Source organism: Gracilinanus agilis, chromosome 4 (assembly GCF_016433145.1).
Source record: "Gracilinanus agilis isolate LMUSP501 chromosome 4, AgileGrace, whole genome shotgun sequence".
Lineage (NCBI taxonomy): Eukaryota > Metazoa > Chordata > Mammalia > Didelphimorphia > Didelphidae > Gracilinanus > Gracilinanus agilis.
Window position 1 is genome coordinate 372,203,621 of NC_058133.1, and position 25,996 is coordinate 372,229,616.

Genomic DNA, 25,996 nt, shown 5'->3' on the forward strand with positions numbered 1-25,996 from the left:
CTACAACAAGGCTCGTAAAAATCAAAATATGTGGTTTCTCCACATACCTCTGAACATTTTAACCATTTATTAGCTTTTTCTTTCATCCAGTGTCCAGACTCACCCAAGTTAGTTATAGTAGGAGATTAAAACAAATTACAAAAATACATGTTCTTGACTTACGTTGACCCCACTGTCCACTACTGGGGTTTAAATAGTTGGGGTAAAGGCCTTGTGGTTTATCCAGTGAGTTCAGAACATTTCGAATTCCAAACACCTAAAACAGAAGATAAAAATTTTAGAATGCTGGAAGAGATTTTACAAATCATTTAGGCTAACTTCATTTTACTTGTGAGGAAACTAAGGCTTTGAGAAGGAAAATAACTTGCCCAGGATTACTGAGCTAATTAACAATAGATCTGGGCTTCTCCTGGCCTATAATTGAGTGATCTTTCCTCTAGATCAGGGGTCAGCAACCTTTTTGGCCGTGAGAGCCATAAACGCCACATTTTTTAAAATGTAATTTCGTGAGAGCCGTACAGTGCTCACAGTGCGGCTCCTGTAACAATGCCTGAAAAAAATGGACTTTATGGCTCCTGCAGAAAGAGCCATATCTGGCTCTCAAAAGAGTCAGATATGGCTCGAGAGACATACGTTGCCGACCCCTGCACTATAGCATGTTTTGATGATATAAAATTATAAAAAACTAGTGTAAAATTCTTTTATTATTTTTATTTAAAAAGAAATTGAATTTTTTATTTTTAGGGAAAAAAATTATTTAAGTTTTGTAGAATGAAATAGCCAGGGTTAAGAACCAAGGCTGCAAAAGGCAGCTAGGTGGCTCAGTGGCTAGAGAGCCAGACCTGGTGATGGGAGGTCCTGGGTTCAAATTTGGCCTTAAGATACTTCCCAGCTGTGTGATCCTGGGAAACTGCCTGTCCTTGGAACTGATACTTAATATTGATTCTAAGACAGAAGGTAAGGGTTAAAAAGAATAATAATTAAGGCTTCATTCTTAATATAAAATTAAGAGACATTTATCAATTTAAATGTTTTAATGACAACATAGTTCTAAAAGAAAGTTAATTGTCAATTTATTTGCATGGTTCTTATTCACATTACAAAGAAGATTGTTTAATGTGTTGTTTTCTTAAAAAAGACACTAATAAGCAACTAGGTTGAAACAATCAGTTTATTTCTCAGAAGTAACAATGATTATCACTCACATCATAGGACATTGATGTAGAATCTCTACATAAGTCAAATGTGAGCTTTATTCCTCCAGGTTAATAAAAGGCTAGATTTCCCATCATATGCCACCTTAGACAAAGTCCTTTCATAGTCCGATCATTTCAGGACAGACAACGCAATCGTCTCTATTCTGGAAACTAACAATGTCCTGTTACAATACACTGTACTGTGTACAGCTAGTGTCCCCTGTAAAATTACTTTGGTTAGTTTGTATTAATTTATTTGTGGACATGTTATTTTCTCCTGAAAGAACATAAACTCCTTAAGAGCAGGGACTGTTTTATTTTTGTTTTTATATCTTCAGAAACTAGCTATTAGAAGGTGCTCCATAAATGCTTGGTGAATGAGTAAATTGACCTATACACGAGGCATAAGTGTGTGTGTGCATAACATTGTGGACTCATTCTAAATCTACTAAAACTCTCATATTTTCTAATGGTTGTTTAACTAGGGTTCTCTCATTTTGTACTCTAATCAATTTTTTGAACTCAAGTGTAAAATTTTACATTTATCCCTATTAAATTAAAAACAACAAACATACAAACCATCCTTACCTTTTGTCTTAGAAGCGATGTTAAACATCGGTTCCAAGGCAGAAGAGCAGCAAGGGGTAGACAATTGGGGTTAAGTGACTTGACCAGGAAGTATCTGAGGCCAAATCTGAACCCAGGTCCTCCTGTCTTGAGTTCTGGCTCTCTATCCACTGAGCTACCTAGCTGACCCTTGTTATTATTGTTCTATACTACATTATTACTTTTCAAATGGTTATTCCATTCTCCTCTCCACACATATTCATCTCCCATCCCTAGATCTATGTACCTGGGGAATTTTTATTTTCCCCATTTGACAGATGAGGAAATTGTAATAGAAAAGCCAAGTTATTTGCCTAGGGTTACATACATAATTAGTGGCAGATCCAAGACTAGAATCCAAATTGCCTGGTACTGAGAATAGTGCAATCTCAATTCTTCAAAAATGAGAAGTTCTAATTGAAATCTAATCTCACATCAAATGCCTGGTAGATATATCTACCTAGACAACCCATCTCATGCTCAAAATGTTCAAAATGGAACATTTCTTTCCTAGCCCACTGCTTATAATTTCTGCTTCCAAACTTTGCTCTGTTTTCAAAAATGTATTTTATAGATATCCCTTTCCCTTTTCCTTCCTAGATACCCATCTCTTAAAATGAAAAATTCCCCAGTTCTTTTGAAGCCACCACATTATTTCCAGAGACCCAGGTTTGTAAATTTAGTGTCACGAGCAACTCTTCCCTCTCCCTCATCCCCCCATATTCAATCAGCTGCAAAGCTTTGAAATGACCAGCATGACATCTCTTCCCTCCAACCCCTTCTCTCCGTTCATATTGTCATTCCTCTTATTAGGGTGCTCATCAAACCATCACCTGGCCTACTAAAATAATATCCAAATTGGTCCCCCTGCTTCTAGGCTTTTCCCTTTCTGGTATATCTTATTGGTGCTGTCAAAATAATTTTCCTCAGACACAGTTCTAACTCCCTCTAACTCTAATCCTTTTCTCCAAAATCTCTGGTGGTTCCTTATTTCCTTCTAGGATAAAATACAAACTTTTTACTTTAGCATTTGAAATCCTTTATTAGCAAATTCCAATCCATTTGTGTTGCTTTATTTCCTATGATCTGCTCCGTCACTTGCTCTATAGCCCAGGCAAAATGACTTATTATTATTCCTCAAACACAAGCCCATCTCCTATCTGGCCTTTGTATAAGTTGTCCTCCAGGCCTCAGAGGGGCTCCCTTGTCACTGGGACCTTTGAAAAGACTCTACGAGCCTTTTGCAAGTCCAGCTCAGATGCTCCTCTGAACACTCTGGTAGTTAATGCTCTGTTCTTATTTGAATAACCATGAATATAATTGTGGGATTTGAACCCAGGTCTTGTTATCTTAAACTCCAGAGCTCAGTCTACTATACTATGCTGCCTCCCTCAAATTTTTATAGTTAATGCAGTTGGGTAACTGGTCAAATTCCTATTGGCAGACCAGGAAGGGTTACTTGGTAATAAACCTCTGAGTCAGTTGATACTCTCATTTACTTTTTCCCTTAAACTCTTTTTGGGAAGGGAAGGGGTTTCATATTTTTTTTTTTGTGTGTGTGATGGACCCTTTGCCAGTATTCTGAAGCCTCTGGAACTCTTCTCAGAATAATGTTTTTGAGTGCATAAAATAAAATTCAAAGCATTACAAAGGAAACCAAATGTCAATAAAATAGATGTAATTTTTTTCCCATGCAAAATTCATAGATTTTTCGAAATCTGTCCACAGTGGAGGTCTGTGAACCACAGGTTAAGAAGCCTTATTCAGGGCAACCATAGAGCAGAGTGGATAGAGTGCCAGGTATGGAGTTGGGAGGTCTTGGGTTCAAATATGGCCTGAGACAGTTCCTAACTGGGTGACCCTAGACAAGTCGCTTAAGCCTGATTGCCTAGCCTATAGTGTTCTTTAAACTTAGAAAATCAGTATTAATATTAATACAGAAAGGGTTTAAAAAATAAAAGGAGAAGCAGACTTGCTCCAAGGGATTTGTCAGTTACTCAAAAGAAGTAGAAGAAAAGGCAAACGACTTTAGTATCTCTGCCAAGAAAATCCCAAATAAGGTCACAAAGAGTCAGACATCAGACACAACTGAAATTGGTTAAATAATGATTGTTAGGAAGGTTTTGCTGAAATGAAGCTCAAATTTGTCTTTTTTTACAATGTCCATCCATTGCTCCTTTGGGGCTAAAGAGAACAAGTCTAATAGCTCTTCCATAAGGTAGTCTTTGAAATACTTGTATGTAGCAATTCCCTATCAATCAACAGCCAGTCAGCAAACATTTACTAAGTGCTTACTTTGTGCCTGGCAACGTGTTAAGCTTTAGAAATACAAAAAGAAGTAAAAGACTGTCCCTGCCCTCAAGAAGCTCATGATCTAATGAAAGAGACAAAATGCAAACAACTATGTACAAAAAAGCTATGTACAGGACAAATAGGAAACAAAAACTAGAAGGTAGGAAGAAAGGATGAGGGATTGGAAAAGGTTTCTTTTAAAAGATGGGATTTTAGCTGGGACTCCAAGGAACCAAGGAGGGCAGCAGGAGGAGATAAGGAAAGGAAGCATTCTAAGGCAGGAAAGCCAGCCAGAGAAAATGCCCGGAACTGAGAAATGGAATGTCAAGTTCTTAGAATAGGCAGGAGACCAATATCAAAAGAATATCAAAGAATGCATGGTGGAAAGTAAAGCTTAAGAAGAAATTTGGAAATGTAGTGAAGGGTGGGGAATAGTTTATGAAGGTTAAAAGAGGATTTTACATTTGATCCTTGAGGTGACAGGGAGTCCTCTCAGGGTTAAACATCGCCAGTTTCTTCAATCCATCATCATATAAATGATGGCAGCATAGAAATATTTTTTAAAGAACAAGATAAATAATAGTGCCCCAAATTCTAGGAAGAAAAATGTTTCTAGAATCTGCTCTTTTTGTTAGTTTTTGTTGGGGATTCTCACCTTTTCAGCAAAGACAGGATTCCCAGATAAATGGCTCAAGTGTACAAACTCCAAATGCAAGGTTCCAAATTCTGCCAGAATACTGCTTCCTCCAGATGCCCAAGGCCAATTTCGACCAATTCCACTAAAAAAAGAGAAGGAAGGAAGGGCATTTTAGGAAGCACTAATTCCAGTTTTCAAGGTTCTAGAATAGCTAAAAGAGGATGAATTAACTTATCCAGTTATCTGTAAATGTGGAAATTACAAACATTCTGGAAAGGCTTCAACATAGTCATTAGTAGGTTAAGGATGTAGGGTGACATTTTCTTTATTTGTCACCTACAAATCATAACTGAACTTCATCTCATTTTAAAAAGTCAAAACATAGCCAGTGGGGCTAATCAGACAGGAATTGTCTAATTCTCACTGTTAATGAATTGTCAACTTATTTTAGAAGGTATGAGTGGTTCTTTCTCATGATGTGGTATCTAAATCCAGTAGAATCCATTAAAAAATGTTAAATTTAGATTGTTTTTGGTCCAAATATCAAGTGGAATATAGAGACAAGATTTAAAAAGAACAACTTTGTGGTTGGCTAAATTCCAAAGCTATATAATTTGACTGCCTTTTTACCACAAGAAGAGGTATCCATCAGATCAAGATAAATTCATCAAATGTTAACTTTTTGTACTGTTTCATTTTCAACTTTAGCTTTTTTCCTTTTCTTACTTCCTCTTACTAACCACCTTTCTTCTAGTAGTACCTCAGTACAGATAAGTGTTCAAATCTATTTAAAATAATCTAGTCATCACTCATGTGACTATGTGCAAATATTAATATATGTGTGCATAAACATATATAAAATTTGAGGCAAAAGCTAAGGAATAAAAAACATTGATAATTATGCTACTCATGCCTTATTCTCCTATCTGTCATTAAAGGGAAATTTGTTTAAAAAACTAAATTTTGTTTTATATTAATCTCCTCTAGAGACATTGCCAAAATCTTTCTGAACTTGAATAATTATATGTCTGACAAATAAAGAATGGATTCCCCAAACTCTTAGGCCAATTTATATACATTTTAATGAATTTTAATAGAATTAGATATAATTCCTTTTAGTGATTATAAAATAATTGTGTTGGGAATTTTAAGGTTTACTTTTTAAAATACAGCCAATGAAAAGTTTGGGCAGCTAGAAAGCATAGTGGGTAGGTGCCAGGCCTGGAGTCAATCCTATAATATGGCTGTCATCAAATATGGCCTCAGGCACTTATTAGCTGTGTGAACTGGGCAAATCACTTAACCCTGTTTGCCTCACTTCTCTTTTCTATATAGTGAGCTGGAGAAGGAAAAGGCAAATCACTCCATTATCTTTGCCAAGAAAACCCCAAATGGGGCCATGAAGACTTGGATCTGACTGAAAATGATTGAACAATAAATGAAAATGAAAAAGTTCACATTTTCATTAATATGGTTAGTAAAATTGCTTATGAAGAGTAGTTAAAGAGTTTTAATAAGCTAATATGATGATACAAAATGGGCATAAACAGATAAAAGTTAATAATCATCAATTAACCTATCCAGATGATAATCAAATTTTTAAAAAATATACCCTTTAATGGGCCATTTTAACCATTTGCCCATTTCACTTCTGTTACCATATTCTATTGGCCCCTCAGTCTCTTCATCTCTAAAATTTGGTAATAGAACTAGATAACTTCTAAGGTTCCTACTAGTTTTCAATTCTCTATGTTCCTAGAAAATGATTTTATGCCAGAAATGTAATTCTTACTGCTACCTTTATTTCCTATAAGAGTGAAGGTATCAAAAAGTTGGTTAATTTCTGGTAATCTTTGACTGTGTGACCCTATGTCAATACTAAGTGAAGCTAGCTAGTCTTTATTTAGCTTTCATCTATCTATCTATCTATCTATCTATCTATCTATCTATCTATCTATCTATCTATCTATCTATCTATCACATCCTTGCTGCACATTTTGTTAAACCCTTGCCCACATAATCATCCCTTCTTTTCTTCCCCTTTACATTATGCTCAATAACAAAAAAAACTATCTGGCTAGGAGAAAGAAAAATGCAAAAAACTGCCCCCCCCCAGCAGATCCAAATGTAAATCAAATAATAAGAAAAAAAAGAGCAGAATTCTATATGTTATATTTCAATTTATTTTACATTCACTCCTAATTTTAATTAGGTCCTGGAAACATAGGTAAATTCTTATTAAAATGGCTGACTCACACAATAGAAGAATCGAAATGTGGATTTGCAAATTGTATTGACATATGGCAAATGTAACAATATAATTAAGCAAAAGGAATTATAAAAAGTCATTTGTTGATAATACTCATTATTGTTATTTACTTTTACTCTCCCTCCTTTTCTACCAAGCAGACTGCAGCCCAGCAGGAAGCCCTTTCTAACCAAAATACTTAAGTTTCCCCAACCCTGAGAAGCTATTAGATCAAATTCAGCAAGCAAGGGACAAATTTCAGCCTGGAAGCTTATGTTACATTTAGCAAAGAGATGAAGTATTCTAAGCAAAGAAGCAGGGTACTTAAGGACCACAACTTTTTAGTACTTTGTTTTCTTGCAATGATTTCACAAATTAACTTGAGGTACAGAGAAGCCCTAGTTCATATATACCCATCTAGGCCATAAGGATAGTGACTGGTATAGAAATTCCTCTATCGAAGCAGGTTGGCACCTTCTCTGCAGACTCTGAGAATCGTTCAGAGGCCTGTGATGTTAATGACTTGTCCAGGGTCACAAAGTATGCCTCAGGTGGGACTTGAACCATAGTCTTCCTGGCTACAAGGCTAACTCTATTCATTGCCATGTGGATATCCATGTAAAAGTGTAAATAATAAAATACATGATAATGTCCAATATAAATGATTTTTACTTTATCCATGGCATTGGCTCCTCTATAATATTAAGATTATTTAAAACAATTTAAAATCGCTTAATTATGTCAAAAAGCAGCAGGACATAGTGGATAGCATCAGCTTCAGGTTCAGTAGACGTGGATGCAAGTCCTGTTTTTAACATACTAGCTGTGTGATCCTGTGTAAGTCATCACTTCGCAATGTCCCAGGCAATTATGTCCTCTAAATTGCATTAGTAGAAGGGAGTTCCCTAGACCAATGAAACCATAGTTCTAGACCAACAGAAAAAAGAAACTGAAAATAATTTCCATGGGGTGTGTGTGTGTGTGTGTGTGTGTGTGTGTGTGTGTGTGTGTGAGACGTATCTTCTTGTTATATCGGTATCTCTTATTCAGCCAATCAACAAAATGTTATTAAGCGCCTACTATATGGTTTCCTGTGTTCTCCCAGGAGGAAATACAAAATGCTCTGTGTGACATTCTAGCTCCTTTCTACCTTTAATCCAGTGACATGGGACTCCTGGTTTCTCCAAGAACAAGATACTCCCACTCCTGGTTCCAGGCATTTTCTCTGACTGTCCCCCACCCCCCATGCCCGAAAGGCTCCGCTGTACTCTGGTTACCCACCTCCCTAGCTTCCTTTAACCCTCAACTAAAATTTCACCTTTTATAGGAAGCTTTCCCCAACCCCTCTTAATTCCAGCGCCTTCTTTCTGTCCATTATTTCCTATTTCTCCTATACGTAGGTTGCTTTGAATATATTTGTTTGCATGTTGTCTCTCATTCATTTTGTAAGCTACTTGATCACAGGGGCAATCTTTTACCTCTTTTTGTATTGCCGGTGCTTAGTATAATGCTGGACACATAGTAGGTTGGCATGTAATAAATGTTTATTAATTATGTGTCAGAAACTCTGCTAATAACTTTGCCTAGTCACAACAGGAGGAAAAGCAGGTTATTTTTTCATTGGTTTTAAGAAATCTATGGCTTAATGATATTTAAGATAAGTTTAATTAAGAGTATGATTCCAGAACATTTCTTATTAACAACAATATTGCTAAGGAAAACAGAATAGAATTTATATAACATAGTGCCATAATTATAATGATTGGGTTTATCATTACGACCTTATTTTTTATACATAGAAACAATACGGTAGTCACCTAAAATGCAACAATTTTCTTAAAAAATACAATTGCCCCACCACAAAAAAAGAAGTATGGGGAAGAGGTAAGAAAGTAATGGAAGCGGGGCTCTGTGGTCAGAAAAGAGGCAGTAATGGCAACAAAATAAGCCCCACTGGTCTAAATGGTATGAACGTTTCTTACTAAAGCTGAGAGGCTGGTAGGCTCTAAGGCTCCTACGTGTCTATGGTTTTAATTAGAAAGAAGCCAAGCAGGTTTCCCTTCTTCCTGTCATATTAGAAATGAGACTCAATTCTGATTTTCTAGCAGTTGGCACCAAGGGAAGCCATTTTTATCATTTGTAAAATGAGGGTAATGGTCTAGAGCAGTGATGGGCAAACTACAGCCCGCGGGCCAGATGTGGCTCCCTGAAATGTTCTATCTGGCCTTGCTGACATTATTCTTAATGTGACGAATACAATGAATAAGATACAATACAATGAAACTTCCAAAGAGTTGCCTTAGAAACAGACCGACAGGTGAGCATTTCCTTTCCTTTGGCCCCCTCTTTAAAAAGTTTGTCCATCACTGGTCTAAAACATTTTTGAGGTCTCCTTTCAGGATGAAATTCAAAGATTTTCACTTTATCCAAAGATGCAAGATCGCCCCCCCCACCAAAGTTCTACAAATTCTGCCTTTCTCCATCCAAAGAGATCCTGGATATTGAATTGATCAAATAAGTAGAAATTATTGTTTAGGCATATCAGTCACGTCTGACTCTTTCTGACTCCATTTGGGATTTTCTTTGCAATAATACCAGAGAGATTTGCCATTTCATCTCCAACCTTTTATATAGGAAGAAACTGAGGCAAACAAGGTTAAGTGACTTGCTCAGGGTCATGAAGCTAATAAAATGGCTATAATAACACCGTAATTGATACCTCATCATCTGTTAAACATTCTCAGGATGGGAAAAATATGTAATACCTGCTTATGTTACATTTAGAAGTCAGCAACTAATTGTATGGGGCAGGTAGGTGGTAAACAAACGAAGATGAGACTCCTCACTCCAGGTCTGGCATTCTATCTACTGCAGCACCTGCTGACTGTAAACAGAAATTAGCTATCTGTTCCCTTGGGTAGGGGGTTTCCTTAGGGGCCTGCAATAAGGCACTATAATATATGGGATTTAAAGGTAAAAATGGACATTGTTTAGGGGGGGGAAAAGGAACTTTAGAGTTACCTAACTACAAGTTTTTGCTTATTGCTTTTATCTGTTCTGAAAGCTGGAAATGTGATATAGGCAACTGTAATAGATCTACGATACCTTAATTGTAAAGATATCTTTATTGTATTCATCCGTCCACTCCAGTTCTGCCATTTTTCACAGAAGTTTTTAAAAACCATAAAAATTTTCTACATTTCTTTGTTTTTAAGTATCGGCAAATTTTTGAGGGCAATGACTGGTTGGTAGTAATATATAATGGAATAAAAATAACTTGCTGTCAGATTTTTGTCACTAACAAAAAGATACAGTCTTTAAAAAGAGTGAGCTGGTGGGAGTCTTTTACTAATGGCATGCATACCTACTTTGTCTCCTTAATTACAGCATTCATTGCTTTTCTATATAACTGCAATGTGAAAACCTGGCTTGGGAACGAGGAGACAAACTGTTTGGACTCCTGAGAACAGAACTAAAAGCAGTGAGTAGAAAAAAGATTGTGGCTTAATGTTAAGAAAAATATCTGAACAATTAAGAGGTGTCCAAAAATATAATGGGCAGCTTGGTGAGGTACCAAGATCTTTAACAATGGGAGTTATTCAAGCTAAGGTTGGATGACCATGAGTTGGGGAATGTTGTAGACTAGACTCACTTCAGAAAAGGATCAGATTTCAGTGATTCCCAAAGTGGGCACCACCGCCCCCTGGTGGGTGCTGCAGCGATCGGGGTGGATGGGGAGTGGTAATGGCCACAGGTGCATTTATCTTTCCTAACTGCTATTAAAATTAAAAAAAATTAATTTCCAGGGGGCTAAGTAATATTTTTTCTGGAAAGGGGGCAGTAGGCCAAAAAAGTTTGGGAACCACTGGATTAGATGATCTTTAAGGTCTCTTATGACACCAAAAATTAATATTATATACTATTATATATTAATAATATATTGGGATGATACCCCAAGTTCTGTCAATAAAAGAAAAAACTATGTAATTAATTTTTGTTGGTCAGTCATTGTGGTTTGCCATTCCTTTTTCGGTTCATTTTATGGATGAGAAACCAAGGCAAATTGGGTTAAGTGACTTGCCCAGGGTCACATAGCTATTAAGTGTTTGAGGCCAGATTTGAACTCAGAAAGATAAGCCCAACATTCTATTCGTTGTACCACCTAGCTGCCTCATGTAATTAGTTGCTGACTTCTAAATGTAACATGAGCAGGAATTACATATTTTTTCCATCCTGAGAATGTTTAACAGATGATGACGAATCAATTGAACTGTTATTATAGCCATTTTACTAACTTCCCTGACCCATTGACAATGCTAATTCTGTTCTTTCCCTTTAGAGATCACCAGCGATTCATGTACTTGAGAGTTGTCCAGAAGGTCATCTGAGTATTCTCAATTGACAAATTTTAGATAGTATACCTAACTTTATGGTGGGAATTCAAGTTAGAAAGTATAAAGACACCTAAAATGCTACAGCTAAAAATTTTATATTAGAATTTTAATTGAGATGTATTGTTTAAAAAGTAATCAGATTGATACATGTTGTATTTAAAAAAATAAAAAACTTGCTTAGAAATTATTTTTTATTTTACCATTCACTAATTCTTGAAAAATGGGAAATCACTCAATAATGAATTTCTCCCTGAATTCTTGTCTAAATAACCTATCAGTAAAAAAACTTCTTTCAGTTTCAGAGTCCAAACTTTGGCTTGTTTTGGAAATCCATGAAGGAATGGTTTGAAATGGAAAAATTACATCATTTGTACAATACAGCAAACTCTTGCTTATCTATGCAAATGATGAGGAGCACATTTATATAATTCAAAAGAGCAGATAAGCCAAAATTCTTTTTTTGCTTGAGAATACAACAGCAAAGAACTAGAAACCTTATTAATGGAAGTTCTATTAATCCATTCTAAAGGCTAATGAAATGATACATTTTGTTGTTTCTATACATTAAATCAATTCAATTTCAATTAAACAAAGTGTTTTTCCTTTTCTACAACTAGATGATTTCCTAAAGCTCCATGTGCAAGTCTAAGATTTTATGTCTTAATTTCCTAAAACCAATTATTTCATAAAAGGAAGCAAGTCTCAGTAGGCATTTTCAAAATTTTGTGCCTTTAATAAACAAAAATGCCTATATTAAATAATTAGCATTCTAAAATGTGGAAATACATGCATAATTAGTTAATTAATATAACTGTTCCTCCTCATTGTGGGCATTTGTTGAACTTCAGGTTTTTGCCACCATTTACATACATATATTTGATTAAATCTTATTTATTTATAATACTGGGAAGAAAAGGCATGGATAATTAAAACAAGCAAATTATGTGAAAATATTTTTGTTAAAAACAGCACAATTGGGAAAAATTTGATCAAGTAAAAATATACTCATGCATATTTAGTAGCTTGCAACTAAATATGTAAATAGTCATGCCCTCAGATTGCTGATACTTAAAACCAAAAAAATGATGAAAACATTTGATTATTTAATAGTGCAGAATTTCTGCCTTACTTCTATCATATTGGGACATGAAGAATAGTGAAGGGAAGGAAACTGGAAATGAATTCATTCATTCACCCATCCATTCATTAATTCATCCATCTAGCTAATCAAAAAGTAACTATCCAGGGGCAGCTGGGTAGCTCAGTGGATTGAGAGCCAGACCTAGAGACGGGAGGTCCTAGGTTCAAATCTGGCCTCCAACATTTCCCAGCTGTGTGACTCTGGGCAAGTCACTTGACCCCCATTGCCCACCCTTACCACTCTTCCACCAAGGAGTCAATACACAGAAGTTAAGGGTTTAAAAAAAAAAAGTTAAAAAAAAGTATTTAAAAAAAAAAGTAACTATCCAATTTGTTAAATACCCACACCTCATGGGGTATTATAAGCCTCAAATGAAATAATATATGAAAAATGCTTTGCTAAATTGAAGATGTTATATAAATACTTTTATTATCTTATTATGTTTAGCTTCTCATCAACTTATTATTGTAATCACTGTAATTATTTTTATAATGAAAGCTTTCCCTTACTTGAACATGCCCCTAGAAGGGGAACTAAGGCATGTATACCAATAATTACTTCAAAGGGTACCTTATAAGTTCTGTATAAGAGGAGCTGATAAAGTACTCTAAGTATTAGAGGACTAGATGACTATTGGTTGACATAATACACATTGTTGGCTGTCATAGAGGATGCGGTATTTGAGCTGAACCTTGAAGAATGGAGTAAGATTTTAACAAGTGGAACTTTTGGCAAAGGGCAGGGGATAGAGGTTATAAAACAGTGAGAATAACACAAGCCAAGTAGTAAAGGATAAAGGTATGTTCAGAGAACACTGGGTGGCAACTCTGGCTAGGAAGATCTTTTGGAATTGACTGTGGCCAATGGGAAACCACTGAAGGTTCCGAGTGGGAAGTGACATGATCAAAACTTTAGGAAGATGAATCTGTCAGTGAATATAGAATGGTCTAGAGCAGGCTGAGTATACAAGTCATTAAGAGTACTACGTCTAAATATTGTTCACAATTCAACAATATGAATATGATGCCAAGTTATATTCAAATAATATACTGAGTATTATTGTTGAGCATGTTCAGAAAGGTTGACTTCTCAGTGATCACGATCTAGGAACAACCAAGATCATTAAAATATAGATTTCTTTTTAAGGATTAATAAGAATCTACCCAACCAAAAGAAATCAAGACAAGAATTATGAACTTTAGGCTAGATTTCACAATGGTATATAATCTAGGTTGGGATACCTAAAATAAAAGGCACAAAATGCAGCATAAATTGGTATAATTTGTTTGTGAAAAAAAATTAGTGGGCTCTGGGACTTCCAACAAATGTGGGAGAAATGCTCTGACAACTTTCCTTACTACATTTCCTTGATTTTTATTCACTATTTGTGGCTGGCTAACTATCAAGTGCTGAAATATGTTGTAAAACTAGTTTGCAGTTAAAGACTAAAAATTGGTGGTGGGGGAGGGGACTAGCAAAAATAAAGGAAGGAGAGAATATGAAATATCCAGTCCATAATGATACACCTGTGGACTCTTCTTAAAAGAAAGCATGTTGTGTTATAATTAGTTGTTAAGCAAAGAACCATTTAATTGACCAGGAAATGCTGAAAATCTCATCACAGTAATAACTTAAGAGATGAAAAGAACTTCAAATATTCTCAAGTTTAATGTCAACATTTTAAAAATTAGGAAACTATAGCCCAGAAGGGCCAAGTGAAACTAATCTGGTTAGTACTAATTAAATAGAACCCATTGTGAAATTCACCATTCATTGCCTAAGATTAAAGGATCACTGCTGCATAAACTTGTTTTTTTCCCTTAAAAATAATGAAACCCCTCCTCTCCCAAAGAATTAATAGGTTCAGGGGCATCTAGGTAGCTCAGTGGATTGAGAGATAGTCCTAGAGATGGGAGATCTTGGGTTCAAATGTGGCTTCAGACACTTCTAGCTCTGTGATTCTGGGCAAGACATAACCCCCAATGCCTAGTCCTTACTACTAGAGTTAATACACACAGTATTGATTCTAAGACAGAACATAAAAGTTCAAAAAAAAAGAAAAAGGAAAGAAAAGAAAAAGAATGAATTCATCCAGGAAACATGCTCAAACTGTGGACATATCTTCCTTGTCATGTGAAATCCCAGTGTACTCCTCAAGATTGATATACTTTCCCATCTTCTATGTGGTTGTTTAAATTTACATTTGTAGGTATTTCTTTGTCTTCCTCAATTGAGTTGGGGGCAGTCATCCTGTTTTAGCTTTTTAAATTCTCCCCCCCCCCACATTATATCTAGTATAGTAAATCATAATTATTTGAATGATATTAACACAAAGGGAGTGACTGCCTCTCAATCACGTATGAATTAAGTTTATGTTCAATTCATAATGAATATATACCTGAAATAAGAGGTACTTTACAACCTTCGAATTATAGTAGGCAGAAAAATGGCTCATTATATATACTCAAAAATACAAATTGTTTCCCAATATTTAGGAAACATTCTAAAAATGCTCTTTTATTTACAGCTAAAATATATTAACAAAGTTGGTATAGAAACAGTCGACTAGCTGCTTTTACTAATGGGCAATAGTTTTCAATTTGTCAAGATTACTCATGTTACCTGATAATATAATAAACATTCAATTTGTCTCAAAGTGTGAACAATCAATAATGGGTAATTAACATGCAAACAAACTCCCAGCAGCCTTCTAATGCTGACAAGGAAAATAATACTTCTAAGTCTCATAGCAACTGCTCCAACTTAGTAGAATTGAGGATTAAATCCCTGGAGAAAAGTCTAAGATTTAACCACTGTAATGGCAAAAATATCATTTGTGGTTTCTAATCCAGGCTAATGTTTTGGATCAATGCTAATAATACTTTGTATCAATTCTAATAGTGGAAATATTAAGACCATATTTTGAGAGAATCATAACCATTATTTTTCTTTTAAGAAAATAAAGAAGTAGTTTGCTTCTGGCCAGAGAGAAAGATCTTATCCTCAGCTGTACCTGAATCCCTCTAATTATCATAGGATTATACAAGTATAGATTTAGAAATATAAGGGAACTTTGAGATCACCATATTCAGCCTCCATATTTTAATAATACGTCTGAAACACACGGAGGTAAAGTTACCTGCCCATGGGTTGTAAATGGCATAGCCAAGATTCAAAGCTAGGGCTTCTGACTCTAAAATCTAGTACTCTTTTATACCTCACCAGATTGCTCCTTTGAACTAGCGTTCATTTAATACTGGCAATGCTGTCAAACAGCAAACATTCTCTAGCAATGTGAGCCTGTGCATCTGATGGCTTCATCAAGAGTCAAAGATTGGACTTCATTTGAATTCCTTAACTTTAAGGATTAAGTGTGGTTCATAAGAATAAGGAATTCTGAGTTTCTTGGTGATGCAAATAATATCTGAATAAGGCTTAAATAACACAATCATTTTTCCTGTGGTGGAATCTGTCCCTGGACATATTTAGGGGCATCTAAACTGGAGATAAATACCAGGGTGAGATTCAGCCAGTCTAGAAGTCAGCTGTTCCATTCTCAGAACAGTCATGAAATAGATTTGGTCCATAAGATATCAGTGTTAATTAACTGGTGTATCCTGGTGCTCTCCAGACTGGGCCTTTCTGTAGGCAATGTACTTCTCAGGGAAAAAAATAAATAAATTACACACACACACACACACACACACACACACACACACACACACACACTTAATTTAGTTTGGATAAGTTTTTAAAAGAGTGTAATCAGTCTTGGTGCAACTGGTACTTATAGTCACCTACCATGTTTTCTGGAGAATACAGTGGCAGTAACTCTTTGTCCTGGACATGGTCAAAATTCATTATTGTGGACAGGATACATATCTATAAGGCCCTAACTTCCATTTGGATTAGTACTTAGGTAAATAGACTACACTGTTTGCTAGTAATTTAAAAAATTAACATAACTTTCATAGCATCTAGTAATTTTCTATTTATCCTAAAACTTCCTTAGTTTTTACAGAAATTTGTATAGTTGCTTTTGTGATAGTTGCAGGGCTCAATGATTTTAACAGCTTCTGAGACCCCTTGTATAGTGATTTAGCCTCAGTTCAATTTATTTATTAACTAATTACAAAGCATTGTAACCGTAGGCTAACAACTCTGTTAAGTTATAAACTTATTTAAACCTTACTTTTCTGGTCTATTTATTTAAAATTTTTCTTAAATTTATTTTTAAATTTTACTGGTGGTGTGTGTTGTTTTTACACTACAAATATTTACAAATTATTCTTATTTCCTGAGAAGTCTCGTGTAACAAAGTAAAACAGTTAATTAAAATTAAATAATACCACAGCTGAAAGCACATGTATTTTCATATACTTTTATATTTTCAAATAGCTTGAGTTTCTTCCATTAAGGACTGTCTATTTATATCTTTAGATGATTTATCAATTTGGGAATTATTCCTGTTCTTATAAATTTATAAGAGAAAGAGCCACCCATCCATTGTTAATAGAACGATTTGATTCTTTGGTAGTAAAATGTATATCTGGGGAAAAATAAAAAATAAGGGATGACATATGGACAGTTTGTTCCACTCACACACATATGACATTAAGAAAACACTAAGTGGGGCAGTGAGGTAGCTCAATAGCTTCAAAGCCAGGCCTAAGTCAGGAGGTCCTGTGTTCAAATCTGGCCTAAGACACTTCTTAGTTGTGTGTCCCTAGGCAAGTCACTTAACCCCAATTGCCTAGCTTTCATTATTCTTCTGCCTTGAAATGAAATTTAGCATCGATTCTAAGACAGAAGGTAAAGGTTTAAAAAAAAAGAAAAAGAAAAGAAAACATAAAGAAGGCTTCCCATCAAGTTGTGTGGATAACGAGTATGTCTCCAACAGACTTTTCTCTTTTAATTATGTGAGATTTGTCATGATTTTCCCCGCTTCTCCCCAATTTCTGCTTATGTTTACAGTATTATGTTCTGCTTATGTTCTCCCCAATTTGTGCTTATGTTTACAGTATTCTCTCTACTTAGAATGTCTTTTTCCTTCTCCTTTGTTCAGGGCCTTCCCTTTCCTTTGAACTTTTAGACTATCTACATATAGTTTCATATCATCCACTGTTCTCATGTGTAATGCTCTTCCCGCCAATAGACTTGAGTGTAAACTCTTTGGGATTAGGAATTTCCAATGAGATAACATTTATATATTTATATATATTTATATCTGATGTAAAGCATGTTGCAAACTTTCACATGTTTTACAATGCTAGCTATTATTACTATTATTATTTATACATGAATGTGGGTCAGATCACATTAGAAACAAGTAAGTTTTCTTCTAGTTCTAGTTTATTATTTTTATTTATTTTGTTTTTTAAAAATAAAAACCCTTACCTTCCTTACTATGTATTGATTCCAAGGCAGAAGAGTGGTAAGGGTGGGCAATGGGGGTCAAGTGACTTGCCCAGGGTCACACAGTTGAGAAGTGTCTGAGGCCAGATTTGAACCCAGGACCTCCTATCTCTGGGCCTGACTCTCCATCCACTGAGCCAGCCAGCTGTCCCCTAGCTTTAGTTTTCCAAGACCATATGACTATATTTTATACTTCTGTATTTTAACAGAGTCTCTCATAGTGTTACAGTCATCCCTGGCTATACTGAGGTTTATTTATCCCGGCTTCACTGTAATCAGGGTTTAAAAAAAAAAAATCTAATTCTGTATCCCGGAGCTACACTTATTGTGGCACGCTATTGGCCGATGGAATGAAAGGAGGCCAACCACAGCGCTGTGATCTGTATCCTGGGCGCTGATTGGCTCAGTGTTTATAAGCGTGGAAAGAGTTTAGAGGAGAGTAAATATAAGGCCGCTACTTTGAGGACTTTTGCCTATCACAGTGTTCTCTGGAACGTAGCTCCTGCGATAGGTGAGGGATCACTGCAGCCACATCAATAGGTGACTGATAAATAAATACGGATTGAGAGATGAATAACAGTAGTAACATCTCGTTTACAACATACTTAAGGAATGAGACCTCTGTGCAAGTGAACTTTCCTGAATAGTGAGTCTCATAATAGTAAAACTACTACATCTCACAATGTATGTCAAGATAAGGGCCAAAAGGGTGCCTGATCTAGACATACAGAAAGGGTGATGTCATAAGCAAATTAGAGGAGCGAAATTATCTGTCATAGTTGGATAACTAAACAAGTGAAAGACAGGCTTACACTGGCAAAAGAGACAATCTTTATTACGTAAAATTAAAAAGGTTTCATATAAACATAACTAATGTAGCTACAATTAGGAGAGAATCAAGAAATTGAGGGGGAAAAACTACAAATTCCTCTGACAAAGATCTCATTTCTAAAATGTGTTGTTTATGAGGAAAAATTGGGTTTTTTGGTTATCACAATTAAAAAACTATTAACCAACTATAAACTTTAATCTTTTATAATCACAAATGACCAAAAATATAATGCTAGACAAGTATTCTAATAGAAAACTGTTAGGCTTAGCCCTTATTCAGAATTATTTTCTAAGTTCCATCAACTTTATTATTCTAATATCTGATTCTCTGCTTTATTGTATTTAGTTTGCGGCATACTGCTAGATCTGAATTAGTATTTTCTCTGGCAACTATTTAAGAGGTTAATTTGATTTAATTTTTGCTGCTTAACTATGTAAGAAGCTAATTTGATTCCTTTGCCTTAAAAGGCATGTTAAAAGGGTGTTACATTTGTTGGAAAAGCCCAAGTTCTTTCCAGCAGGTTTGCTGGAATTTAGAGAGAACCAAAGTAAAAGTCAGCACATCCAAGAGCTGGCCAGCATTCGTTTATAACCTTTAATTTATTTCTCCAGTTCTTAATACTAAGCTGCCCCCTGGCAATTTCATGTGTGACTTCTGAGTATGAAGGTCCCTTTGAACTTGCTTAGAGCTTTGTATATGAAAGTGGCATTCATAGGAAGTGCAAGCATTGAAGGATGAGAATCAGGCTGCTCAATCAAGAATGTCACAGTTGTGGCTTTGAGAACCAGAATTAAAAACCTGCATTTTAGACTTGGTAAAGGCCAGAGGTACTATTTTGGGTTCTACAATATTTATGACCCTTAAAAAATGTTTTCCCCTAAAGCTATTGCCAGATGCTTAACTCTTATTCAAAATAACAGAAATAAGAATTAACTCTTTATATTAATTTGTAGGAGAATACATGTGACATTATGGAAGTATATCTGACCCTTTCAAACTTAGGTTGGAATATTTTTGTATTCCTGGGCTTGTTCAAGTCTAGTAAACTCAAGAATCTTTTCTCATATGTATTAATAAAAAAGCATATAAAATATTCTTTGTGACACTGTCTGAAATCTCAACATAGGAAGGTTTCCATTTAACTTTAACTTAAGTGGTAGGGTGATTTTTAGACATAGATTTTAGATATAAATTCTTCTACTTCCTTTCAGATATTTGAGCTTGGGAATTATTATTATTATTATTATTTTTTTTTTAAACCCTTACCTTCCGTCTTAGAGTCAATACTGTGTATTGGTTCCAAGGCAGAAGAGTGGTAAGGGTAGGCAATGGGGGTCAAGTGACTTGCCCAGGGTCACACAGCTGGGAAGTGGCTGAGGCCAGATTTGAACCTAGGACCTCCCGTCTCTAGGCCTGGCTCTCAATCCACTGAGCTACCCAGCTGCCCCCTTGGGAATTATTTTTAAGGAGTGGTTTTTCTGGCAGGTCTGGCATTTATTTTCGTGTGTCACAATCTGAGTTCTGAAGTGCCTGTCTGGCTTTAACATGAAAGCAAGCACATTTCACACATGATTCTTTTTCTCCTTTTTCTCTCTTTTGTGAATCTTGGTTGAAAACCTACAAGAATGGGCTAGAGCTGAATGTCCCCCTACAGCTAAAGGAAGCAGGTACAACAAAACTTTCTGGTTTGTGCCACAGCCAAGGTAATGGTCTTGAGTGAAGATAGAAATCCACAATTCTAACTGGAAACAAAGAGGACATTTTTTTTTTACCTTAGCTCTTCATGGTAATTTCCAATGAGCTCATTTAGCTTATGTGAAGGTTGAGTCATGCTTTGCAAATGTATTGCTGTGAAATGTGGGTTATTTTTTATAAATTTTGGTTCCCAATACTGAATACTAGTATTTTGCCTTCTATTTTGGCCATGTGTCCATAGTATTAAGAAGTTAATAATGCCTTCATAATTTAGATCTTTAAGAGCAAAGGAACCCCCTAGTTTTTCTATAGTATACATTCTCTCCACCCCTATATATTATATAGCATGATATATATTCCTGTGTTTATAAAACCAAAAATATTTCCAAAAGTTACATTAATCAAATAATTCAAAAAGACTTAAAATAATAATGAGCTTAATTATGAAACATGTGCATGGATACAGATTTCCTAGCCTCCTGGCACCTGTGAGCAGTAGTTCTGAAATAAATACATTCTATCTACCCCAGCACAAAATGCCAGGTATTGAAACAAATTCCAGAGCAACTACAAAACTATTTGAAGCTCAATACTTAATATCTTAACAAATTCAAAAAAATCACTCAAAGCTTCAGCTTATACTGCTCCAAAATGAGAGGTCATAAAAAATTTGTCAGAAAAAGAGTCATTCCTTAATAGATAAATCCTCAGAATGATACAAATAGGTAGTTTTCAGAGAAAAAATCTAAACTATCAATAGCCATATGAAAAAATTCCAAGTCATTAATTAATAGAGAAATGCCAAATAAAATAATGAGGTACTACCTCATACTATCAGATTGTCTAAGTTGACAAAAAAAAAAAATTAACCGGTATTTTGACTGTTGGTGGAGATATGAACTATTTAAAGCACAAAAATTTTAATTAATCTTAAAGGATGCCTTTGAAAAAATATGTGGTATGCTTTGTTGCCATATAAAACTGCAATTCATAAATAAAATTTATTAGGCACATACTTTGTACTAGTCCCGGGGATACAAAGATGAAATTTACCTGTAAGGAGTTTATAATTTATTGAACTCGGGAGGAAGATAAGGCATGGAGACGTCCAAGAATAGGATGAGAAGGGTGGTTTTGGCCAGAACAGAGTATAAGAAAGGTGGTATAGTGTTGAGTTAAGGTTGTAAAAGAAGGTTAGAGACATGAGAAGTTAGTTAATATTTATTTAGAAACAATAAAAAAAGGAACTACTGAAGGAGGCAATTTTGTGAGTATACATGGCATTAGAATGATTATGTAGACAGTAGTCTGAAAGAGACAAATGGCAGTAAGACCAGTTAGGAGAACCAGGAAAGACTTCTCATTTGAGATCACTACCTTAAATTACTATGTTCTATTTCTGATAGAGTCCCAACCTAGAAGATCCTTGGAAACACTAGTCAAAGGCATTGATATAGGCTAGATCTATTTCAGGACTGGTCCATCTTGGAGAAAAACAAACTTCTTCTATGAAGACTAGACCTTACCTGCAGACCTGACTCTAAGAGAAAGAATGATTGTATTTTTAAAGTATTTTCTGCATCATCAATGAATAAAACCACCCAAGCTTTCTTGATACCAACAGTCATCTTTAATCTACAGAATATGTCAAGCCAGTAATTCAGACTAAGTTGCTAGGTGTGGTAGCACACACCAGGGAGGTTGATGTTGGTGGATCTCTTGATTTTGGAGTTCTGAGCTGCAGTTGGATTAAAGTATCTGCATTAAGTCCAGCATTAAAATAGTGAAATCTCCAGAAGTAGGGAGATACTCAGCTGAATAAGGGAGGGTGAACTAACTTGTAGGTCAAAAACTGTATCATTTGGCTATGGGATTAGGCCCATAAATGGCTGCTGCACTTATAGATTAGGTGAGATATGGAGAACCAATCTAGGTAAGTATGTAGGTAGGTAGGTAGGAATAAAAAAAGTAAGGGGAAAAAAAAGATGAAAAAGAAGAAAGAAAAAAAGACCTTGATTTTTTTTTTTAAACCCTTACCTTCCGTCTTGGAGTCAATACTGTGTATTGGCTCCAAGGCAGAAGAGTGGTAAAGGTAGGCAGTGGGGGTCAAGTGACTTGCCCAGGGGAGACCTTGATTTTAAAAGAGAAATATTTCTGTATGTTGTTGAAGAGTTAGGACGACCAAGTCCAACTTGCTAGATAATGTTGGCCATTGAGAGAACTGAAACTATTACACAGGGAGGTGGCATCATATAGTGTGTTTTGCCACTTCTGCGTGCCTTATTTTAAAAAGAATTTTCAATCAAAGATCCTGATGTAGCCTAGCACAGTGGCTGCAGTACTTGAAGTCAACAAGACCAGAATCTGAATTCTGCCTCAGACACTTACAGGCTGTGCCCTGTGGCAAGGTACTTTTTAATTGTATATGCATGGACAAGTCATTGAACTTTTTAAAATCTCAATTTCATCATTAGAAAAATGGGAATAAAAAATACGAATACCCTAGAGTAGGTGCCTCACGAGACCATTGGGGGACTTAAATGAGACCATGTATATAAGGTACTGCATAAGTCCAATTTATTATTATTCCTTGCTGCTGAGGGTTAGCATTTTCTTTCTTGCCTGGGGTTATGTTCTAAATGATAGGACTTGCTAGAAGTGTTACTTCCAGATGAGTAAGTGGCTACTATTCTTCTGTGTTTGTTACTCATATCCTAAGAGATCATTTTCTTATTTTTGTCAATGATAAGAGAAAATACCAGGCACCCTTTCATCTCCCAAATTGCTTTATAATAGAGGCATCAAAAGTATAAGTAGCTTATAAATTTAGTTTTGCCTTTTGTAAAGGTCATTCTTAACCAGTATTAATATGCCCTTACTTGTTCTTTCCTTTGGTAGGTATAAAAGAAAGGAAATGGTGACATTACAGTCAGAAGGTTTGAGCTTGACTCCTAGTCCTAAAATACATTAGCTTGTCATTTTAGATAAGTCCCCTACCTACCCTGAGCAGTAATCTTTTCATATATCTAATATGGTTAATAATTGTACTACAAAGAGAGGCTATTTGGAGGGAAGAGCTATTGTAAACTAGAAAATGTTAAAAATTAACATGTCATGATTATTATCAGCTAAGAATATAAAGCCTCAGCTTTTCTAACATATTTGGTTTAATATAGTATGACTTGTACAAACTGTTCAATATATGTTAAAATGCATGTAAAATACTGAGAAAGGATTATTTGATGAAGAATTAGGCAAATGCTAGGATTTTCCCTCTTTTTCCCTACATAACTTTCTTCTAATAAATGTTAAGATTGAATGTTAAATTCTGGTTAAAAATATGATCTGATCAGACACAATCCCTCTATATTACTGTGTGGAATAAAAATTCAATTTTATTTGTGTTCTAGTGGAAAGAGAAGCAGCATAAGTGGATTGAGAGCTAACCTTGAGCAAGGAAGACCTTGGTTTAAGTTCCACCTTTAATACCTCCTACTTTAGAGCTCTGGGCAAGTTGCAGAGAAAGTGATGACCTGAATTGGTAGAGTTCACTTGGGAGTTCCCTAGACCAATGAGATAATAGATCTAGTCCCAATAATAGAACTTGGGCATCAGAAGAACCAGATTCAAATTGCAACTCTTTTACTGGCATTTAGATATGACTTTGAATGAATCACAATTTCTCTGGACTTTCATTTCTTTATTTGTAAAATGAAGGGACTGAACTGGATGACTGCTAAATTTCCTCTTAGCCCTACATTCTCTGACATTGGGATGATCAAACACATCGAGCATTTTCCAGGCCTTTCTAATACTTTTATGCTCTATACTATTAATGCCACCACCACCATACACAAAACTGTGCTTCTACATAGGGAAATTTGGCTTTACAGAAAATTTAAATTACCGCTTGAGGTCAGGAAGGTGAGCCTTCCTGAATTGAAATCTGGCATCAGACCCTTACTAGCCACGTGGCCCTGAGCAAGTCACTTAAGCCTAGCTGGAGAAGGAAATAGTTAGCCACTCAGGTATCTTTGCCAAGAAAACCCCAAACGGGGTTAAAAGACTGAAATGACTGACAACAATAGTCACTATGATTCCTTCAAGGAGAAAAAAGTGATGTTTTATTTTTAAATTTTTATGTACAAAAATGAAGTCTCTCTCTAGTATTCATCACTTTGTTCCATAAACTTTTCTAAAAAATGAAGTTTTATTCCACAAAGGTAGCAACATTTAGAGACATGCAGGCAAAAGAGAAAACATGCCAAGTTTCCCTGACCTCTGACATGGATATATTCTAAGATACAGGGAATGACTAAAAAGACTAAAGTCGGGGGACCAGCTTTTGCTTGAACTGATTTATCACAGCCAAATTCCTTCAGGGTATTCTCAGTGCCTGAAGCTTCTTTAAGGCCACAAGCTGCTGGATCATCTTATATAGGAGAACATGAACAGGCAAGATTTTAATCTCTCTCTGTCTCTGTCTCCCTCATTCCATCCCCACCCCTCCCCAAACTCTCTTGCTTGGACAACTCTAGAGAATAATTTTGTATAAGATGGTACTCCCCCCACGCCTCGCCCCTCAAAAAAACAAACCACCGTAACTACATCTGAGAGATCTCTGGAATCCCTTGGTAGTGAAAGTTGTATTGGAGTCTTTCCAAGTCCTGGTCTCATTTTAAAACAATATCTTCTCTTTTCAACTAGAGCAGAATTCCAAGCAAGGCTAAGGATCAAAAGAACTAATGCTAACAAGGTTGTTTGATCCTTTAACTGTATGGGCTAAAAGCTTTTTCATTACAAAAGTCCAAACTCCTCTAGCCACAGAGTTTTAAAGAGGCACTGCTTCCTTGTTAAGTAACCAAATGTAAAACAAAACATTTAACACATTTTAGAAGTTACTTAGATATTCGTTTTGATCTCCAAGTTCAGATATTTTTTGGTTACATGCTAAATGAATCCAAATTCAAAACTAAATTAAACTTGTTGACTACTAATATCAATTCTTGAAGTTATCTGGAAGACTACGGTGTAGTAATTATTTATTGATTGCACACTGGAATATTAGTGCTTTCATAACCTGATTGAAGAAAATTTTGCCCTTAGTATAAGCAAAAAAAAAAAAAAAGCAAACATTTAATTAACTTTAATCCTAATATTTCATCTTAACATAAAGCTTTTGAGTTTTGTTGAATAAAAAGATTACAAAATGAAAATATCACAGGAGTACAGAGTTTCACATAAGATCAAGATTAGATACCTCTAATTACAGACAACATCAAATATCTTTATAGAAGTATTAGCAGTGGGGCAGCTGGGTAGCTCAGTTGGTTGAGAGCCAGGCCCAGAGATGGGAGGTCCTGGGTTCAAATCTGGTCCCAGCTGTGTGACCCTGGGCAAGTCGCTTAATCCCCATTGCCTAGCCCTTAAGCTCTCCTGCCTTGGAACCAATACACAGTACTGATTCTAAGACAGAAGGTGAGGGTTTAAAAAAAATACTAGCAAAGTTTGAGGTAATTAGTTTTCAGCTGGTAGCCAGA

The 25,996-nt window shown here is 35.5% G+C and overlaps 1 protein-coding gene across 2 annotated transcripts in view; it reads right to left on the reverse strand.

Annotated features, from left to right (window-relative positions):
- MAN1A1 (mannosidase alpha class 1A member 1) overlaps positions 1 to 25,996 on the reverse strand; it is a 157,724-nt gene that overhangs the window by 25,499 nt on the left and 106,229 nt on the right. For both annotated transcript variants that reach the window (XM_044676850.1, XM_044676849.1), the window contains 2 exons: positions 4,750 to 4,873; positions 163 to 256 (listed from right to left, as the gene is read on the reverse strand). In XM_044676850.1, coding sequence (XP_044532785.1) covers positions 163 to 256; positions 4,750 to 4,873 — 218 coding nt within the window. The remainder of the gene's footprint in view (positions 1 to 162; positions 257 to 4,749; positions 4,874 to 25,996) is intronic.